This window comes from Frankliniella occidentalis, unplaced genomic scaffold (assembly GCF_000697945.3).
Source record: "Frankliniella occidentalis isolate FOCC.00 unplaced genomic scaffold, Focc_3.1 Scaffold223, whole genome shotgun sequence".
In the NCBI taxonomy this organism is placed as follows: Eukaryota; Metazoa; Arthropoda; class Insecta; order Thysanoptera; family Thripidae; genus Frankliniella; species Frankliniella occidentalis.
The window spans coordinates 21,656-42,325 of NW_026267349.1; the positions used below are offsets into that span (position 1 = coordinate 21,656).

The 20,670-nt window shown below is 38.1% G+C and overlaps 2 protein-coding genes across 3 annotated transcripts; both read left to right on the top strand.

Annotated features, from left to right (window-relative positions):
* Positions 1-43: 43 nt before the first annotated feature.
* Positions 44-11,664, top strand: LOC113202301 (uncharacterized). Of its 2 annotated transcripts, none has more exons than XM_026416457.2 (12): positions 44-159; positions 1,680-1,935; positions 3,887-7,239; positions 7,329-7,374; positions 7,453-7,531; positions 7,610-7,962; positions 8,044-8,186; positions 8,275-8,431; positions 8,513-8,701; positions 8,813-8,927; positions 9,019-9,103; positions 9,377-11,664. In XM_026416457.2, exons 3-12 carry the CDS (start codon positions 3,950-3,952, stop codon positions 11,103-11,105), a joined length of 6,186 nt encoding a protein of 2,061 aa, XP_026272242.1. In that variant the 5' UTR covers positions 44-159; positions 1,680-1,935; positions 3,887-3,949; the 3' UTR covers positions 11,106-11,664. The 2 variants fall into 2 exon arrangements, with proteins under 2 accessions (XP_026272242.1, XP_026272241.1); XM_026416456.2 differs by lacking the exon at positions 44-159 and adding an exon at positions 1,003-1,158.
* Positions 11,665-11,922: 258 nt separating this feature from the next.
* Positions 11,923-20,664, top strand: LOC113216336 (spatacsin). The gene is made up of 31 exons (XM_052272768.1): positions 11,923-12,478; positions 12,569-12,822; positions 12,906-13,067; positions 13,146-13,325; positions 13,399-13,568; positions 13,645-13,799; positions 13,894-14,134; positions 14,211-14,553; positions 14,634-14,803; positions 14,886-15,068; positions 15,239-15,429; positions 15,547-15,779; positions 15,867-16,001; positions 16,099-16,308; positions 16,408-16,590; positions 16,683-16,784; positions 16,897-17,059; positions 17,145-17,329; positions 17,401-17,561; positions 17,642-17,783; positions 17,863-18,075; positions 18,146-18,284; positions 18,358-18,539; positions 18,658-18,832; positions 18,930-19,082; positions 19,191-19,333; positions 19,409-19,516; positions 19,625-19,873; positions 19,950-20,104; positions 20,181-20,348; positions 20,432-20,664. The coding sequence occupies exons 1-31, from the start codon at positions 12,394-12,396 to the stop codon at positions 20,628-20,630; spliced, it is 5,532 nt and encodes a 1,843-aa protein (XP_052128728.1). The 5' UTR covers positions 11,923-12,393; the 3' UTR covers positions 20,631-20,664.
* Positions 20,665-20,670: the final 6 nt, after the last annotated feature.

A 20,670-nucleotide genomic window follows, 5' to 3' on the forward strand; every position in this document is an offset into this window, starting at 1 on the left:
CAATAACCCAAATATCGATTCAAATTTAATTTATTTCCTTGAACTCACCCGCCTGACTTTTTTTTTTTAGATTTTCGGATTTGGATGTTGAACGGTCAAGATTTTGCTTGGTGTGGCGTGTGGCAACACTGAACTTTTTGGCGCCAGTTCTGGACAAAGGTGCGAAAAGGGGTAATGGGGCACGTGGTTTCGGTCGTGAGATTTAGCGTCTAGTATTAGTTTTAAACTGGCATTCCACTTACCGCACACGGGAATAGGATCTTAATCTTCCGATTATTTGGAGAAATACCTGCCCCCCCGCTCCAGTAGCGCCAAACGCATTAAATGCATTTAATCGCATTTAAGCGCATGTGCTTCAATGCGCGTGATGCACACAAAATGTGTGCTTGTAAAGCGCTCTACAGTGTTTCATGCTCATTTAGTGCGCATTACGCGCATTTCATATGCGTCACCAATGTCACTTTTTATGCGCATTTCCAATGCGTACAAAACGCTACATGAATTAAGTAATTATTGCAATATGCAGTTTTACATTAGTTCTTTGTTAAAGTTTTGATCTAAAATCATAATTCAGTCGAAATTGCCGTTGTTTGGGACGCACAAGTATTTCCCCCGACACCACGTGGCGCTTATTGGCAAACCACTGTTCTCCCTTATTTATTAATATTACCTACACGACACGCTCCAAATACCTACATTTGTTGGAGCCTAAAATATAAGTTATTAAATAGTGCATATTTGAGTTTTTATGGTAATAGTTCCTTTTTATTGCACGCTCCGAAAAATCGCCGTTGTTGGCTTTGCCTCGCCGCACGCGCAGTCGTTGAGCGGCGGGCCGCATTTACTGCACGAATGTAAAGTTTTTGCTTCCCGTCGACAGCTATGCTAAGTAGGCCCTAAGAATTTTCGGAGATAAAATAACCCCTTTCGTGTACTCAAAGAGTCACGCCCATTAGTTGTAAACAAACACCTTGTTAAAAGCACGTATGTTTGTCGTTATCACGTTTAACAACCTGTATTGCATATTCAAGATGGCTCCTTGCTAGTACTTCGCCGCAAGAGTTTAATGCTTTCAAAACTGTAAACATGTGTTCTTGTCGAGTTCTTTGAGCTTTGTTTGGCATTCTTCGCGATCTCTGCGGCCCATATCATTCAAAGGTACGCCATTGTCAGATAATACCTCGAGTACACGCCGTATCCAAACACTTGCTTTCGGCCTTCACCAGCTTAGCCTTGGAGAGGTTAGGGTTTGCCTTTTTGTTTACATGAGTGGCACAGTGAATGAGTTGTCAATTGTGTCCTGTAACTTAAGCAGTCGCTCGTGATCCTTATAATTCACATATTTCCATGATAACGTCGTAGAATTAAGTTGTACACTCAAGAGAAGAAAGCGTTCACCAATAGGTTGGAAACGGCGGGGGGGGGGGGGGGGGGAAAAACCTTTTGGAAAAAAGCCCGGGAAAACCCGGGGGCGTCCCGGAAATTTGTGCTTTCTTTAGGTTTCCTTTTTTCAGTTCTTGTTTGCCTTAATCATTCTTTGGTATGTGCGTGTCTCCCACGCTGAAAACCTTTATTTTGCGTTACATCTTCCATTCAGAATCCAGGAAGCTGTGACATGTATCCAACTTCCGCCGCACGCCTTAATTTGAACCCGTTGTGTTTCTGTTTCATTCAATTAGGAAAGGAAGAATATGTTGGACTCTTATCTCACTCGAAACGATGACCTAAGCTGTCCTCGCACCGCCTACTGTTTGGGACGGCACCCTCCACACCGACACCTACTGTTTGGTGTTCGAATGATTTGAGCGGGGCTGGAGTGGCACCAAATTTGAAGGGACCGGAAGTGCTTTGGTTGAGTGCGGTGTTGAGTCAGAAGGAGGACATCAAACAAATCATCGCCTCGCCAAACAAGGAAAACAACATGATTGCAGCAATGTAAGTGGTGAAAATCAGTCGGCAAGCAAAGCTTTAGGCGCTTTGCATCTGAAAGGGGTTAAGTTGGTGGCTTTATCCAACGATTCGTTGCAAGCGCTTTGGATTTACGTGTTGGGGTTAGGGCAGCCTACAATCGCCATTTTGTTGCCGGGGGAGGCGGGGAGTAAATGGCGCGAAACACTGTCGTCGTGTGTTACGCCGCGGCGAGTTGTACCTGTTTTCAGAAAAAGATAGGAGCTCCTCAATTGCCCTTGCTCATGTAGCAGTTGTAAACGCGTCGGCCGCGTTGCCGTAATTGTAGTTTGTAGAGTTTACAAGTTCTACTTTCCCGGGGAACGCACAGTTTGCACACAAGAGCGCAAGTGCGCATTGATGACGCCGCTGAGAAAATGCGCACGAGTTTAACATCCGTTGTCGCATTTTTAACCGCATTTCATCAAATGCGTCGCCAGTGTTCAACCTGGAAGGCCCAAGTCGCGCCGGAACATGGCCAAACGAGTTGAATGCGCTTCAATAGGCGTAGAAATGCGCATGAAGGTGACTCTCGGTGTCCCGGCGCATATGGTGCTTCCATAAGCGTACATAACCATGCGCATATTTCCCAATAAGTTCGTAACACATTATTGGCCCATCTAAGGCACATGTACGAATGCAATATGCATTCATAATATGCGTAGTGTTAGCATTTAAATATTCCGTACTCATTTCCTTCGTCACACTCATGGTGGACGCCCCAGATGCACGCCATATGGCGATATCGCATTGCGCGCTCCGATATGTGCGTAGTAATCCACGTAAAACGTGACACATTCGTAACGCATTTAGTGCGCACTAATGCGCACTGAATGCGCTTTAAATACTTTGATGCGCTTTACCAGTTTCAACAATGTGCCTCTTTAGTGTGCATTTCTACTCGTATTGAAGCGTCCGCAATAATGCGCTTTATTGGCGTTTGTTTAGCGGCGTGCGTGCGCGTGCGCTTCATCCCAGCCAGAAAGGCATCGACGTTTATTTACGTCGACGTTGAATCAACTTAGAGCAGACCAATATATATTCGGTCCGAAATTCAACGTAAACTTCGACTTTGATGTCGATTCAACGTTGGATCAACTTGCCATTTCTGGCTGGATTGTGATATATGCGATCAAAAGCGTTGTCCCACGGTTTCTGGCGCATTTAATGTGCATTATACGCATAAAATTAGCATGTTACGCTCCAATGCGCACTTGGCACGCCAAAAATTATGTGGTTTTCAACGCATTTTGATGTGCATGACCTTTTAAGGTCTAATAGGTACCCTTACCCTTAAGGCTTAAGCGCCATGCGCATTCCGTGTACGCGTGTAGCTACACGCTAAAAGCGGGTGCTTTTTTCCGAGCAAAGATTCCGCTCTCCAAGCAAAAGTGGTAATTTTGAAGCAGAGTGAGGGCTTTGTTCGGAAAACGGGCAATCTGCTTGGAAAACGGGAGCGCCCCTGCTTGGTAAAAAATATTTACGCTCTGAGTTCTTTCTTGCTTGGAAACCAAGCAATACCGCTTGGAAAACGATTTTATCTGCTTGGAAATTACCACTTTTGTTTGGAGCGCGGAATATTTGCTTGACACGAAGCACCGGCTTTTAGCGTGTAAATGCTGATGCGCTTTAAAAGCGTCACCAATGTGTCACCTTTATGTCAAGTTGCGAAGCGCATGATGGGTTTGGTGCTTTCTGGCGGGTACGTCGTCGTCGTCGAAGGTTTCCTCATATGTGTTAACTTTTTTGCGCATTTTACTGCTTCAATGCCTGGTGACGCTTTAAAAGCGCATTAGGGCTTTTAAAGCATTACGGCGTTCAGTGCACATAAAAGAGGTGACACATCGGTGACGCTATTAAAGCGCATGGCGTCATGGGTGATCTACTCTGCTATATCTTCATTTACATAACTCCTTATATCTGTGATTTTCTTTTTCAGGCAATCTTTCAAAAACTGAAGTTTTCCACTTTCTTTTATGGAATTTGATTTCCACTATTCATCATGGAAGATGAGAAACTGCGCCGAGAGTGTAGGGTGGTTTTGAGAGATCTCCGCTCCATTTTACCTGAGACAATGCTCTCACACCTCGCAGTTCCAAGCCAGAAGAGTGATGAAGAAGTTGAAATCATTTCAGAGGCAACGGAAAGCTCTTGTATGTCAAGTCCTACTAAGACAGGTTCTCGTCGAACAGAGTTTATGGAACCAGCCTCTACTTACTTAGAACAAAAGATACACTGTCAAGAAGTTTTTAAAACAAAGTCAGTTAATGAAGTAAGTGATAAAGATCCAAAGGCAAGGACTTGTGTGAAGATATTTAAAAATCTCAATATTTACAAGAAACGGCATTCATTGATGAAATCTCACAAAAGAAGACATTCTGGGAACAGCAACTCCTTGTCTACTGCAAACCAAGCCAAGCATCACCTTCTCCAAAAGTATGGCAGCACTCTGCTCCGAAAATCTTCTCTTTTAGTCAGTCCTGATGAGACTTCACCCGCTCAATTTGGCTCGTGTGAGACATTTGATCACTCAGGCTCTGAATTGGATGCTGCATCTGAATCAGCCCAAACAATTCTAGTGCAAGACCAAAATAATTTATCCCACTGCAAGAATTTGAATATCAAAACACTAGAACAGCCTACTAAAACCATAAGTGATGTAATTGAGAAATCACCTATAGAAAGGGCGCAGCCATCTTGTCCTATGCCTCCCGTTGGCCTCTCAGTTAAAGTTGGAGTTGGACATCAACTTCCTACCTTACAAGCCAAATGTGTATTAACATGCCTTGAAAAATGTCAAACATCCTTGACACCTCAGTTTGCTGAATTTAGTTCATGTGTTGTGAAAGCCTCTGCTCAGTTGCCTGTTGCGAAAGTTTTGATTCCTATAGATGATGAGCGAGTTCTTCAGTTCATGCGCATAAAATGGCAATCTTCACCAGCTCTTCAAAGAATAGCTTTATCCAAACCTCAATCTCCTCCAGGAGGAATGCATGATATCAATACTGAACATCGAATTCTTTCAGACGTAGATGAGATGGCATCAAAAGATTTAAACGAAAACACAGATAAACATTCTACCAGTGTCATTAAAAGAAATTGTCAAGAAAGTCTTGAATGTGATGAAAAGTCTGTGCATGATAAGAAAAACAACAGAAAACTAGTGAAACGGAAGAGGAAAAGTCCCATCATTTACCGGTCTGGTATTGATCTTAATACAAATCCAGAGGATAATACTGACTTAGTCTCTACTTCAGAATGCATTGTTAGTACACCCAACAAGATATGTCAGGAAGATGCAGAAAATGTGCAGAAGTTGCTAAGAGAACGCTCAAAGCCAACTCTTATTGCTGGAAATGAAGAAAAGTTAACGAGAAAGATTGAGAAAGGAGGAAGCAATGCACTAAAACGGAAAAGGCTACAGTATTTAGATACAAGCATTTTGAATTTGACTGATTCAGATGAAGAAACTAGGAATGTTCCCTTGATAACTGTAGAAAAATTCCCCCAAATTTTTTATGACCCAGACGATACTAGAGGTGTTTGCTCGACTGAAGCTGTAACAGAAGAACCTAGGGAAACTACTCGAGGAATGAAGTCACATGTTATGCATGAGTTACGACGCTTGAATGTTGCTGTGTTCGATATGCCAAATCACCAGGAACCTATTATGTGCAAAACTAGTGATGTGTGTAATTTGGGTTGTGTGTGCAGTAGCCTCTCTACCAAAACTGGTCGGGATCATTGTGGTTTGGAGGAATGCATGTTTGGTTGTGTTTGTTCTAAACCCCACTCAAAGGAACAAGCATACAATGACCCATCATACACTTGGATGCAGGACAAAGCAAAGGCAAATTTAGCTAAAGAAGAACAGCATTTCAAGCAAACAGTTGTGCGGTCCGTCAAGGATGGTCTAGTGCTTGTAGAAGGCAGGAAAAAAAGAGAAATTAAGCTTCCTAATAGGTATCGTCAGGACTTTGTGGCAGATACTGATCTGAGATTTTGTCGTCAGTTTGGTTCTATGAAAACCATTAAAGGAGTTCTTGAAGAAACTCATTTACCTGACAAAGATAACAATCAACTTAAACAATCCAGAAAAAGTACTGGCTCTAAAAATACCTGTTTGACCATACCTGAAAAAGGGGGTTCTGAGGTAACAGACATTCTTAATACAAGCTCAGAGAGTGAAATATTCGATTCACAAGATTCACCTTTTTCTGCTCGGACTGGACTTTATGACTTTAAGTCCAAGGACGATCGCAAAGATAAACAGAAACAGCTCTTAAGTGAGTCTCCGTGTGAGAAAATTGAAGCTGCCAGTGATCTGAAAATTGTGTCCACACAATCTGTTAAGGTTGAAGAATGGGAAAAGTCAAATAACAAGCTTGATGGTGTTTCAAATTTAGAGCTATCTTGTACAGCTTTGTTCAAACCCTCATCAAATTCTGAGAACAAACATGTCCGCCTGCTGTCATGGAAAGGCCTCAGGGACGATATTGACAAGAAGAATGCATTTGTGTGGATCAAGTCAGTTACCTCCAAACCCAAAATTTACTTAACTTGTTCTCATTTAAAACCCACTGAAAACTGCATTGACATTCAATCCATAGACCAACTTAGCCAAGAATACAAAGAATTTCCATTTCACGTTAAGTCCTTAAGGTCTGATTACTCTCTGTCTGATATAGAAGGTCAATGTGTGTGGATTGTGAAGTCCATTAAATCTCATTGGATGATAGTGGGGTATATGCAGCCGGGACAAAAAAATCGCACTTTATGTGAAAACCCTGAAATTGACATTTTGTCTACAGTAGAGGAAAATTTGTGTCATCGATGGTGGGTTATGGACATCAGACAGGATTTTGATCTGATATATTTTATGGATTTTAAAAAGGCTATCACTAAACATCAAATCTCAACTCTGGTCAAATTATCAAATGAATATTCAGAAAGTGAAACAAAAATGCACCGTATCCTCCTCAATCGAAGAAGACCTAAAATTGATCCAAGGCCTACACCTTACCCTGACTTTGGAGCTTACAGTTTACCAAATCGGCCAACTGAAGTGCTTATTGGTCCTTATGACTACTCTAAAGAGCCGAGGTTCCATGTTTATGCTCAGAAAGTTTTGTCTGATGAAAGGACTGAATATGAGAAAATTCCTTTATTTTACTGTGGTGGAGGAGAATTTGTAAGAGTAAACGCACAAGGAGCACTGTCTTTGCACACAGAGACTCCACCTGAAAAGTATGTCAAAGGAATGTGGTACGAAAGCTCTGGAAGTGAGATTAGGTAATAACTTTAATTTTTTCTCAGTTCTTTTTCTAATTGTCAATGCAAATTTTCTAAGGCATTCAGACATTTTTTTATTTCTTTTTCAGAAAATGTGATGCTCAATCACTCATCCCAACAGCAGCCAGTGAACAGGTATGTTCTTAACACTATCACTTTGGGAAGTATCTAAATTCCCATGAATGTTTAAGTTGAATGTTTGTATATGTTTAGGTTGAAAATGGAGGTTTCCCCCAGACTGACTTGCCAAGTCATCATAATGGGACAGAATGTGTTGTGAATGAATCAGAGGGTAAGTGCTCTCACCAAAGTATCTGTATAACTTCAAATTGGAATACAGAACTTGTAACATCAGCTTTTATTCACCTAGATTTGCCTAAGAAGTCATCAACAAGTAGCAGTGGTATTACAAATTATGAGAGCTACGGTAGCGATATCGAATCAGTTAAAACATGGAGTGAATCCTCATATGAAGGCAAAGAGAGTTCCAAAGAAAGGCAAGACAATTTAATCAGCCCTGTTGCAGACAAGGAAAATATTATCCAACCAGAGAATTTTCATAAGAAACATTCCATCAAGCATAAGAAAAGATCTCATGAATCAAATCTTTCCAATGTTCCACTTGAGAAATGTTCCCAAGTCGGAACCTTTTTGGAAGCAGAAACAGATCATAGCGTAAATAGCCACATTGATGATTGCCGAGATCTTCCAGAACTGAAAGTAGTAAGTGTTTCATATTTTCTCTCTTACCCAAGCTTTTTGGTGTTTTCTCTTTAACTTCTTGTTTGCCTTTTTAATTTTCAGGAGTACTTGATTCCAAGTGTGGGAATAGGTTTTTTGCCTGTTACTTATTTGCCAACTGATGCATTATCCGTTCCACATTTTACTCAACCAGGTTTGCTCCAATTTTTCCACACTAGAGAAGAACTTATTCAGGAGATCAACAGGTAAAACTTATTCTTGCTTCAATGATGCTATTCATAATGCTACATTTGACTGCATTCTAATTTGTCGATCTCATTTGCTTCCTCATAGGCTGATCCATTTCAAGTTAGCATGTCTACGTCAAAAATGTGCTGTGGTTCTGAGAAGGCATGATATTTGTAGATGTGTTGCATGGAGAGGCGTCTGGAATAAAGAAAAGTGTGCTCATTTACCACAATTTTCACCTGAAGTATTCAATGGATACTTTGTAAGTATCAACATATATTTTATTAATTCTTTTGAAATACCTTCTTGAAAACTTTTTTTAAACTTTTTTTTTACTTTGTAGATGTTGACAAAGTATGGGTTACTGGACATACGTACTGCTGATGATAAATCTCTACGCAAGTTAGGTGAAGATTGGATTGACTGGTTAAAGGATGATGAACTTAAAATTAAATTTTCAACTTGGAAAGAACAGAAATCAGGAGACCGTCAGGACTACTCAAATATGCCACTACCGGATGCCATAGGTTTGGTAAGTGCTAGTGCATCTTGTCTTTCGTCTTGATGTAACATGTATTTAACTGGTGGCTAAATTTCAAATATTCAAAATATCCATCAGTATATAGTTTTTTGATTATTCCAGGCAAAGAAAGAGGTACTGAAATCTAGCGATGCACATGATCCAACTTATTATGAAGATGAAGCAAAAAAAGTAATGAGGGACACATTGATCTCTTCTTTAAGCCGCAAACTTAATGGTAAGCAAATTTTTAATTCTATATACTTTCTTTTGTTTGTTTCATATTCTTTCACCACAATGGTTTATTCTTTTTATTTATTTATTTGCAGGAATTCCTGGAACTGTTATCCCAAACTTTTTGGAAAAATTAGATTTGGATATTCTTTGGAACAGCCAACAATCAATAAGTAGTCTGTGAGTTGTTTTAAGTGTCTTATCAGTAGTAGCGCCACTGCAAATTAATGTGCTTTAAATGCGGCAATGCACTTTGAGGGTAACAATTTTTCTATGCATTTAAGGTGCATTACAAGTTATTACGACTTATTTAATGCGGCAATGCAGATTAAATGTATCTAAAAGGTGTTACCTGTGAGACGCATTTCAAATTTGCATTACCAGATCGGCGTTGCCCAGGACCATTCACTAATTGAATCATAATTTAAATGCATTTGTTTATGTTTTTTTCAGGGGTTTAGCTATGTTTCAAAGTACAAAACTATCACAATCTACCATATCTGCAAATAATTCCAAAAACTGTCAGCGTTCCTCAAAAAGCCACTGCAGGAATACTAACAAAACTCTAACGTTTAAATCTGGTTTCATAGTCAAGGAAATGAATAATACAACAGAAAAATCTGTTGATAGAAATGAGAATGAAGAATCTAGAATGCCGCAGCAAGAGCAAACCCAAACCAAAGAACATATTACAGCAAAATTAACACCCAGTCCAAGAAAGGATATTTTGCATAATATGAATGGGCTAGCATGCCGGTTGTCTCCATTTTCCCGCTTAAATATCTGTGTTGAAGAAGGAGGCATCAAGTATGTTCCACTCTCTTCGCCGCCAAGACCTTCCTCACCTTTAGAGTGTATGGCAGATATTCAAACATCACCTGGAAAACAGCCCAACATTTTAAAACGAATCAAATCTGGATTTCCTGACTCTTCGCCAAACAAATGTGTTTCCTCTTCTGGGTTTTATAATATAAAACACTGTCGAAAACAGACTTTCTCTGTTTCTGCTGACAATGAAGAGGAACCAGTATTTCTGGAAGATCCTGAAGATAATTTAGATTCAAGGAACCAACTTGAATCTGAGCAGAGCCCATCTATCAAAGTAGAAACGAGTTGCCCTCCTTGTGGAAGCAACTTGAAAACCAGTGTAGGTGAAATATCCATGCCAAGGAGTTCTATTGAGTCAGCTGCATATGAAGGAAGCTGTTCTTCACCTTCAGCTGTAACTTCCTTCTTACAAAGGAGAGGCTCTGAGCCACCTTTAAAAATATCTTCTGTTGGATCAGGTGCTTCTTACTGGAACGAGCCAAGCAAAGTTGTCTCACCCTCAAGTCCTGATGCATCTGTCGGAGTAGATACTCTGCCAGTTTCTAGTTCAGAATCCACTTCTACCCTACAAATATCATCAGTTTACTCCACAAAGTCCTCTTCTTCATCTCCCTTGTCTACTCAAACAGAACTGTCATCAAGTGTTGACCCTGTGAGTTCTTTGCGTATTTCGTCAGTAGTTTCGGTTCCAAAACTCAATAGCTCATCATCACATTCTGCAATATTGATTCAACATGGGCTCAGGAGGCTCAGGAGGCCAGTATCCTTTACAACTGCAAGGACAATGGTTAAATCTAATTCAGCTTTGGGGACCATTGAAAGCAATCACCCAAGAGGTGCAAGTGATTCTAAAGGTGCCTCTCCCCCAAATTCGACTAAAACAAGGACAATGGTGAAATCTGATTCAGCGTCAGGGACCATTGGGAACCATCATCCCACAGGTGCAAGTGATACCAAAGGTGCCTCTCATCCCCCCAATTCGCCTAAAACAAGGACAATCGTTCAATCTAGTTCAGCATTGGGGAACATGAGAAACAATCTTGAAACAGGTGTAAGTGATACTAAAAATTTGACTAAAAAGAAAAGTTTTATTGAAGAAGAACCAAACAATAGATTTCAAAATGTTGAAAGTGCCACCAAAACAATTAAAATTTTAAAGAAAGGCAGTGGTGTTGTTACAGTCACTGTTCCAGTGGCTGCTCTTAAAGTATTGCCTCCTGCTTACATCAACGGGAAACTTCAGTCGAACCTGTTGATGAAAGGCGGCGGCTCACTTCCTTACAGACAAGAAGATGATAAGACCAGTGATCTTTCAAGTAACTCCTTAGCAAGAGATGATACCAGTGCTGACTAGACACATCAAAGATACTATGCATGACAGTTCATCTTTCTGATAAAGACTAATTATAATGTTCTATTGTTAACTGGAGTGAGTTAGTTGTAATGTATGTTTTTTATTTTTACTATTATTGTATTGTTATTGTGTATTCTATTGTGATCAAGAGTGCAAATCACTCATTTATACTTAATGAACTTGAAGAATTCATTTTGTTTCTGAGCTGAATCTGTTACCTACCTGTGATACTCTTTTTTTCCCTCCCTTATTCTGGTACCATTGTCATTATCCCAAGTACAACATTTATGTGGCTGAAGTGCTGTATAATTTGTATCTGTAATATGACTTAATTCTTGTTCATGCTATTGTACCTGCTAAACTTAATTTCTTATTTGATCTAACACAATTTGCTTCACCGTTTTGAATGCAAGGCGGTAGTTCAAAGGAAACCAAAAAGTAATTACTTTTACCTTTGTTACTTAATTTGCATCATTGCAACAATGCAACTTGTTAGCTGTCGAATTAATAAGTTGCAATTGCATGTGTTATTCATGAAATAAAAAATAATGGAAACATTTTTCTGGTTTTCTATTGCATTTACACATTTTGAAAAAGGGGAAGAAATTTTTTCTCATTTGATTTTTGCTCTATCATTTCCTTTTTTCTTCAAAGCTTTGGTCCTATCCTATCCCTTTCAATCCTGGATCCCGCTCCGCACCCTCCGCACACCTGGTTGCCTATCCACCCTCCATGACTCGTAGCCTCGCAGAAAGGCCGTACTCTGAATAGTTATAATGAAGCACAGAAAAGCCAGCCTTTTCAAAGCGGGCGGTGATCTTTTGTTTTGTTCTAGTGTTGTTTTGTTTGTTGAAGAGTACAGACGAAATAAGAAAAATGCACTTACCTCTTTGATACCAGTTTTCAAATTGACAGTATGAGTCACTGAGGAGGTTTAAAAAGAGACGTGTTAATGATGGTACTTCTAAGCATGTAATGTGATTTGATCATGTTTGATCTTCGTTCCCACCATCAAAGTCCACCGAACCTAACCTATCTCTCTGGATGTCATTCTGTGCTATTAGTCACAACAAGAAAATGTAAACACAGAGCAGCGTCATTATGTCATGTGCTGCTCTGTCCCGACTTGAGTCATATTTCATGTACAGATTGCATTCATTTTCTACCATGATTGCACTGTAGCGTTCTATACATGTTAAACTGAAAATTTGTGGAGGTGCCTAGAGATTGGTACCTGTTGGGTCGTTCGGGTGAATCCAGTCCAGACCAGGAAACTCGCAAGTTCACAATGATACCACTGCCTCAACTGCTAGATGGCTTAAGCAGAGGGCGCCTTGAAGTTCTGCAAAATGCATTCACATTACACAGGAAAGGTATAAGTTAATATAAATTTTTCCAAATCTGATTTGTTGACACAAAATATATTTGGTGCTAGTGATATTCATGTGCTATTGTGCAATTAGCTTTCAGATCTGAATTTGTACGGTACTTAACTGGTGGAGTGACAACCCTTGCCGAAGAACATGTGGCTAGAATGGCAATATTGTTTGAAACTATTTTCAATCACCTAAAAAAATGTGATAAGTCATCATCCTTTGGGCGCAATGTGTTGAACCTTACAGTAGACCACATCAATGGACTAATTTTTGAGTTGGAAGGTGTCAAATTAGCTGCTAACTCTATATCAATCCAGCAGAAGAATGCAGTTTTAGAGTTGGTAAGTATTGCGCTCATAATTTTAAAAATAAATGACCTTATTTTAGGCATGTTTGCATCCATCAATACAGATTCTATTTTCAGCTTAATTTTAATTTTAATCTCCTGAAAAATTTGAGTGAAGAAGTTTTCATTCCACTTCAGTCTCTTCCAACTAAAGGTCAAATTGGTCAAATTGGACGAGTACATTTGAATCCTACGTCTAGTTTTTTAATGAATCATTTATCATCAAAGACTGATGAAGAAGTATACTTTTCTTATCCTTTGCTGTGTCATTATTTTTTATTTATTTTCACATCCTGAAGAGTATTTCTTTTCTTCTAGGTTGTTCAGCATGCTTTGCTCAATTTTGATTCATTAGTATGTGCCAAAGAGCTCCTGTTATCACGCGGACAATCTGCTTCTCAAGTAAATGAATTTGTTCAATGTGTAGCTGATGCTTATATCAATGAACTCTTAAGAAAAAGACAGATGGAAATTGCAAAGGATGTAATTTACAACACCGTAAGCATAATTGATTAAATTCATGTTCTTATAGGTTGACTGGTAAATTGATGAGAAACAAATTACTTTACAGAACAGAGATGTATGGCCATTTCTGAAAAATATGTGTTTGAATACAGTTGACTCTAACATCAGGGATTACCTAGCATTTGAATTGAATTCTATTGGTCTCTTAGAACCTACAGAGGTCGATATCTGGAAATTTCTCATTCTTATCGAGGGGGTCATTAAGGAAACTGAGTTGTGAGTTTTGCCTCAAATTTTGTTTTATTTGTGCATTATTCTAATGACCTTGTACTAATATCACGTACCATTGTAGTGCTATCAGAATATCCAAAGGAAGTTTCCAAGTAGACACATTAGTTGATGGAGAAAAACAACTTGAACTTTCCATGTCTACCATGTTGACTTCATTACCACACCTAGCTAATGCAAAGACATCTCTATTGATTGAGCTTTACTTTAAAACATCAAGTATGATTTCAGTCAGAACATGAGTAATAATTTTTGTATTTTGCAAAATCAGTCAACTATATTTTTGTTGTGTTTTAAATAAATTTTTGAACAGATGGAACACTGGAGCCAATGCTAAACAAGGCTGATTGTTGGACTTATTTATTGTGTAGAAATCAAACAGATGTCCTTATTAAGTGGATACATGCTGCCTGCTCTGAACATTTAGAGTCCCAGCAAGATAGGCTGACTACATTTTTATCATCTTGGAGTTTGTCTCAAGATATGATTGACGAGATCCAAAATTGTGCATGTTCTGTCAGTACTCAAGAAATTCTTTTAGACTACTTGAGCAAGTAAGTAAGATGACAAAATGAAACGTAACTGTAGTTTCTTAATTGCTCATCAGTTTCTATACCCAATTTGTTTTAGGTATGGACTCTACACCAATCTGGAATCCCAAAGTGTTCAAAAAGTTCTGCTCAGGGCTATTCGCACCAGTCAAATTTTTCATATGTCGGATCAAAATATTCGAGAAGTATTTGTCAATTTTTGTCTCAGTCATAATATTCCTGATTTATTAGTATCCTGTGACATTACAACAGAAAATCAAACCTCTCCTTGGTTAGAACTTTACTCAAAATGTAAAATCTTAAAGGAAAATCCTATCTCTAAAAAAGCACTTTGTGATTGTGTTAAGTATTGTGCCAACTATCTTAATCTGTCAGAGTCCCAGCAATGGATATCTTTGTCCTGTTTTCTTATGGCGGATAACGTAAGTGCATTTACGAAAAGCTGTTTGCTTTTTGCCCTAATTCATAAAATGGTAAAGTCTGCAACTGCTTTTGCTTCCAGTTATTTGGTGACAATCATGATATGTTAACTCAATATCCACACCTTAAACTTCTTTTGACTAAACAAATGGACAGGTCTCACCCAAAAGATTTATCTCTCCCATCTCTCTTAAGGCAGAGATTTTCTTCAACATCCAACCATTCCATTCTTAAACATCAGTCTTTATCCAGGTGACCACGCTTAGTTAGTTTTTATTCTTATTCATCATTGAAGCTTTAAATAGTTACCCTTTGATTTGTTCATTGTGTTTAGCATGTTTAAAGATGAATCAGAAATAACTGAGATTGACTTTTCTCATGAGCCTACAATTAGTATGTATGGCCATAAGGAAACTTTAGACTATAAATATTATTTAAAGCAAGGAAGACCATGCCATGCATCAATGCTAATTCAATCTGATATTATTAAAAACTTTGGAAGGCCATCTCGCAAATTGTAAGTTATTCTTTGTGCCTTTGACCTGCATGTTTCAAGAAAACAATGAAAAAAAATATTTCTCTTGTCTTCTGAAGTGCTTAGCACTCGCTGTTACATTCCTGTACTTTTATTCTCTCTCTGTGCAATACATCTTGTGAGATTACTGATTGATTTCATGAAACTTCTAGGTTAAAAAGACCTGTTTTGTTTGCCCATGAACTGGCCTACCAAAATGCCAACAATCAATTGATAACTGCTTCATGCATTGCCTTTTTGGAAATGCTGGGAGAATCATCACAATCCTTACGCACACATTTGGCAGTAATGAAACAAATCATTTCATTTCTAGTTATCAACCAAAACTGTGATGACACTTTCGGTTAGTTTGAATTTTAGATAAGTTGACAATTTTTTTAAAAAATAGACTTCTTAATTTTTCTGCAAGAACCTATGTGATTCTATTTATTTATTTATTTATTTTCTATTCCGTTTTTAGAGGTACCATTGCACCTCACAATGTCTGAAGAAAAAGCTCTGCATCCTCAAGAAATGTATGAACTTCTTCAAAACAGTTTGCCATTGGATATTTATAAGCAAGGACTTGCTGTTCAATTCGCAGTCTTACACAATTTGCCTCTTCCCAGAAAATTCTTAGAATACTGCGGACAGAAAAATGATTGGATGAATTATCTCTTATTCTGCCAAATCTATTGTTACCCACCAGAAACAGTGAGTATAGTTTTATTCTTGCATGGTCTAATCAATTCTAGGCCTACCTATCATTTCCTCATAAATTTGTTTTATTTTTGATTTTAGGTTAAATCTTTTGCTAAGAATTTTCAGTCAGTGGCACTGACTGAACACTTCAGCTCTTTCTTATTATCTAAAAGTTCAAAACTCTCCATTGATTCTACACGACAAAGAAGTGGTGGTCGCCTCTCAACAGCTGATGTTTGTGAAATTATTTGTACCATAGCACAATAAATCAGTCAGTGTGGTGAATTACACAAATTTATTTATGTTGTGAATAATTTAACATTTCTGACAGGTTCCGTGTTTAAAGGATCTGGCCCAACTACCTAGCACAGAGCAAGGATCAGTCACAATACCAAGTATTTTACTGAACTCTTGTACCAAAGACAGTCTGTTTGGAGTCTTATTGGCTGCTCACAATTGTGCTGACCCGGGAGAAGCTTTGCTGCACACATGTGTAGAATTTCCTTGTCCAGTGCTGGCTCTGTTGGCAGACTTTTATCAGGTGACGATTCTGTGCAGTTTTCTTCATTTATCTTTGTCTTAGATTGAGCAAGTTCCTCTGCAAATCATTTTATGTTATGTAATACAATCACTTGTTCAGGTGAATGCGGAGGCTCAATTGGTAGCTTGGTTAGCTAGCTGGTTTCCCAAAGAAGAGAGGGTCAATTTTGAGTGTTGGCCTAAAACTGAGCCATGGCCCACAGACATGGTGGAACTAGTCATATTGCAATCATTGGAAATTTCATGTTCCAATCTCCTCACTGGATTTCAAATTTTTATGCCTGTAAGGAAGCGTTTCTTAGTTGTTCTTTTGAAGAATGATCAGGGCTTTTACTCAATTTATTTTTTGCTTCCTTTCTATTATCATTATTTTAGGAGCACCCTTTGGTACTTGTGATAGATTTAATGGATGGACTCTTCAGGCAAAATCAAACCCTCGATCATAAGCCTCTCATTGTTTTTAAAGATTCGTGCTCTGTAAGTACCATAAATTTGGAAGTATTCTAGAGGATCTAAAATACATGTACCCCATTTTCTTCTTCTATAAAGTTTCTGTTTGGATTTTACTTAACTCCTTATTTTTTTGCAGACTTTAGGAGACAGAGATGAGCAATGGTCTTTAAGCAATGCAAATTTTGTCTCTGACATTGGACTTAAAGTATTAATTAAGTCACTGGAGTGCCTCCCATTTCTCACCCAGAAAATACGCTTACTGAAAATTATTGCCTCAGTTGATATTTCTCTTCCCTCAGGTACATATTTTTAAAAAATAATTAGAAATTAGGTCTAGCACATTGCCTTTTGCAAACAAAACTATACATTTATTCTTACTCACAGGATTTGACTGCTCCAAACTGTTGGCTATCTTGAATATCCTAGAACCCCTAGAAGTGGATTTTGATGTAAAACAGTACTTCAGAGATAGTGCTGCCGAAATTCAAAAATGTACAGAAAAACTTATAAGTTTGCAGCTTTTTGAAGAGGCTACAGCTCTGAGTGGAAATTCTTTCATAATTGAAGAGGTTTGTAGTAGCTCTTTCTTCTAACTTGATTGAAATTTGCTGTAACTAAAATTATCTCACCAAAATTTTAGCAAACTTATAAATTTAAAAAAAGGATGAATAGCAGATATCCAGACATAAAAGGATTTTGCAAAGATTGTAGTTCCTCTTTTGACCATTGGAATGTTGACCCGTATACAGCATTTACCTTTTTCCAAAGTTGCGCCTCAAACCTAAAAAAGAATGAAGACAGGTAATTTTTGTATTTAGCAATTTAAAAAAAATCTGAGACAGTATTTAATGTCATAATGTAGTTGTTTGTTTATGTCATAGGTGGAGAGCACTGTATCATGCCACAATATGGCTGAAGCGCTCACTCTCAAACAATCCTCACATTGAAAGATCAGACCTAGTAGATGAAATAGAACTAAAGATGTGGCAGTGTTGTTTCTGTGATAACAACGAATTAGTTTTTGTAAGTGGGATTAGTGTCTTATAAGTGAGCTTTTAATGGCCTAGTATCCATCTCATTTTTATTTACGTAACTTATTCAGCATGTTTTGGCGGAGGAACTTCAAAACTCATCTCTAAGCTCCCTTTGCACTAAAAAATTAGCAAGAAGCTTCAAATTTTCCGATGATTTTCACAAATGTAATAGAGTATGCAAGAAACGTCAGTGTCCAACTGAACTGTTGAATTGCTTACTTGATATTGGTGATATAGTATCAGCAAGCCGTGTGCAATATTTCTTCCAGTCAAACCATAAGGTAATAGCTTGAATTGTAGAATCAACATTACCTGTGCCTTATGCAAAATATATTTTATATATATTTTCAGGATCTTGAAATACTTGAATCATGCATAAACCTTGCTGAGGAAAATATTAGTGAACAAAACATTCCTAGAAAGTGGGCAAAAGTTTTTGGATTGAGTTCTGATAATGATGGCTCTGAAAGTAATTTTTCAGACTTGAAAGGTCAGTGTCTCTTTTTCTTTTATTAAAATTTAAGTTTTCTTATGGTTCTTATGACTTTGTGTTTTCTCCACAGAAGAGACACAAGAGCAACAATTTTCTTCAGAAACACTAGAAAATATGAAGTACTCCTCAACTAGAACTAAAATTCTGTCTGTGATTCAAATACTTGGCAAACATTTGCATCATGGAAAAGAAATTGGAAAACAGTTAGTTGCATGTTATAGATTAGCTATCAACTTGGGATTATCTTACAGTGTGAGTACTAGTTCAACATTATCAATTTTTTTTTAAGAGAAAAAGAAAAGAAGCCTGTCCTCAATTATTCTTTCATTTAAAACAAGTATTTGTGTTTTTCCTTTTAAAAATACTTTAGGATGTCATTGCTGTAGATGACCCTTTGAAACTATTAAGGAGTCCAGTTTTTCATAACATTGGAGACTATTCAATCGCCGCCGATACTATGGTTGCTTTAAGAATGTCCTCTAGTGAGCGCTCTAAATTTCTCAGCCGTGAAATCATAGCAGCAATAAGTAAAGGACCAGCGCCTGGTATGTTGACTGTTACTTTAATTCCACTTCCACTACAGTATCAATGGTTTGTTTTAATAAATAACATATATTTACCCATATTGCTTTAAATAAATAGGTAGCGCAAAAGTGTTTCTTTTGTGGGGCTATGACCTTGAACAACACTTCCGTCATGTATTGGATCTAGTTCCGGACCCGTCCCTCCTGGGTAACGAACTCATGATAATGGTTTCCAAATTGGCCATCCTAGATAAAAACACTCCTAAAGCAGGTATTAGTCTAATTTCTCACATGGTTATTTTTCTTGTGTGTAATATCTTACTTTGTATCTCATCACTATGTAATTCTTGAATTAACTACTGCATTCAATGTTTTTCAGTTTTGAGCACAGCAGTTGAGTTACTGGTCCGAGCACATGACTGCTATGCAGCTGCCTGCCACATGGAGGGAATAGCTCAGGTCTTGCGCACTGTGAGCAGCTTTGCACCTGTCCTCAAGTCACGCTCAGAATGGGCTTTGATGGTCAGCATATCCTATAATTATAGCTCACTGATTTAACGATTCAGTGTTTTTTATTAACAGACTGTATTATTTCAGGTTCGTCTTCTGACAGGCATTCAGCGTTATACAGAGATGAATTATATTTTCAAGATTTTGAAAGAAAATGATCATTTTGAATTCTTGCTTCGAAAGGATTCTGTAAAGGTATGAGTAAGTTAAATACTATTTAAATTTATCCATGTTTAATACCTAAATAGTTTTAACACAATCTAACACTACTATAATTAAACTGGATTTATTTTCATTTTCTAGCCTTTAAGCTTCAAATTAGCTTTACTAGATTGGCTTCGACGGGAGTGCCCTAATGATATAGCACTCTTGAAAATGACTGCTGCTCATTTTGCAATGCATGAACAAGAAGCTGCACTGTGGCAAAAAGAGGGAAACGACTGCATTCATCAACTAGTAGATAACAATGGATTGCAAAACAACCAAAAAACCAAAATAGGTTTGCAAACTGCGATGCAAGATTTCAGTCATGCCGCTGAGTGTTACCTGCAAGTATGTACACCTCCAGACAGGATTTAACTTGTGGTACACACCTTATCAAACTCAAAGTCCTGTCTTCTGTTCACAGGCAGACATGCTTAACCATGCTATGACATGTGCTCACCAAGCTGAACTTATGGCTTTGCAAATTTATTTGTTGTCATCCACATCAGATGGAGCCACACTAAGAGTCATTATGCTTGACTCCAAGAGCATAGCCAAGCTTATCGTATCAACCCTAAGGTAATCTTTACTTATCATGTTGACAACAGAGTTACTCCTTGTTTGGAATAATTTGTACCCATTATTTTTTTCCCAGTTTTAACCAAGCACTTATTGTCGCAAGGGCGTACAACCACCGCCCTGATTGGGCTGCTGCTTTGTTTTACCATTGTATTTCTCCTGGATTATCTGCCGAGGAATACTTTACTACTTGGTCATCATGCATGGAACTGACTCCATCAATAGTTCAAAGCATAGCTTACAGGTACAAATTTGTAATATATGAAGTTGTGCATGAAGTCAGTTACTCCACACACTTCCTAAAACTTAACTTCTCTTTCTTTGAAGACTGCAGCGCACAACTGCAGTTACCCGCGAAATGACTGCCAACATGAAATGGCTACTTGGACATGTGAAAGATATGGATGTCCGTTATAAGATTGCCAGTGAACTTGGGCTTAAGGAAATGGTTGAGTCCCTTCTCAATGCCCCAGAAGTAGCCTATTTAAAGGATACTGTGTGGCAGAGTGGTTTCAAAAGACAGTAATAAGTGTGTTGTCAAGAATTTATATTTTAGATATATACTA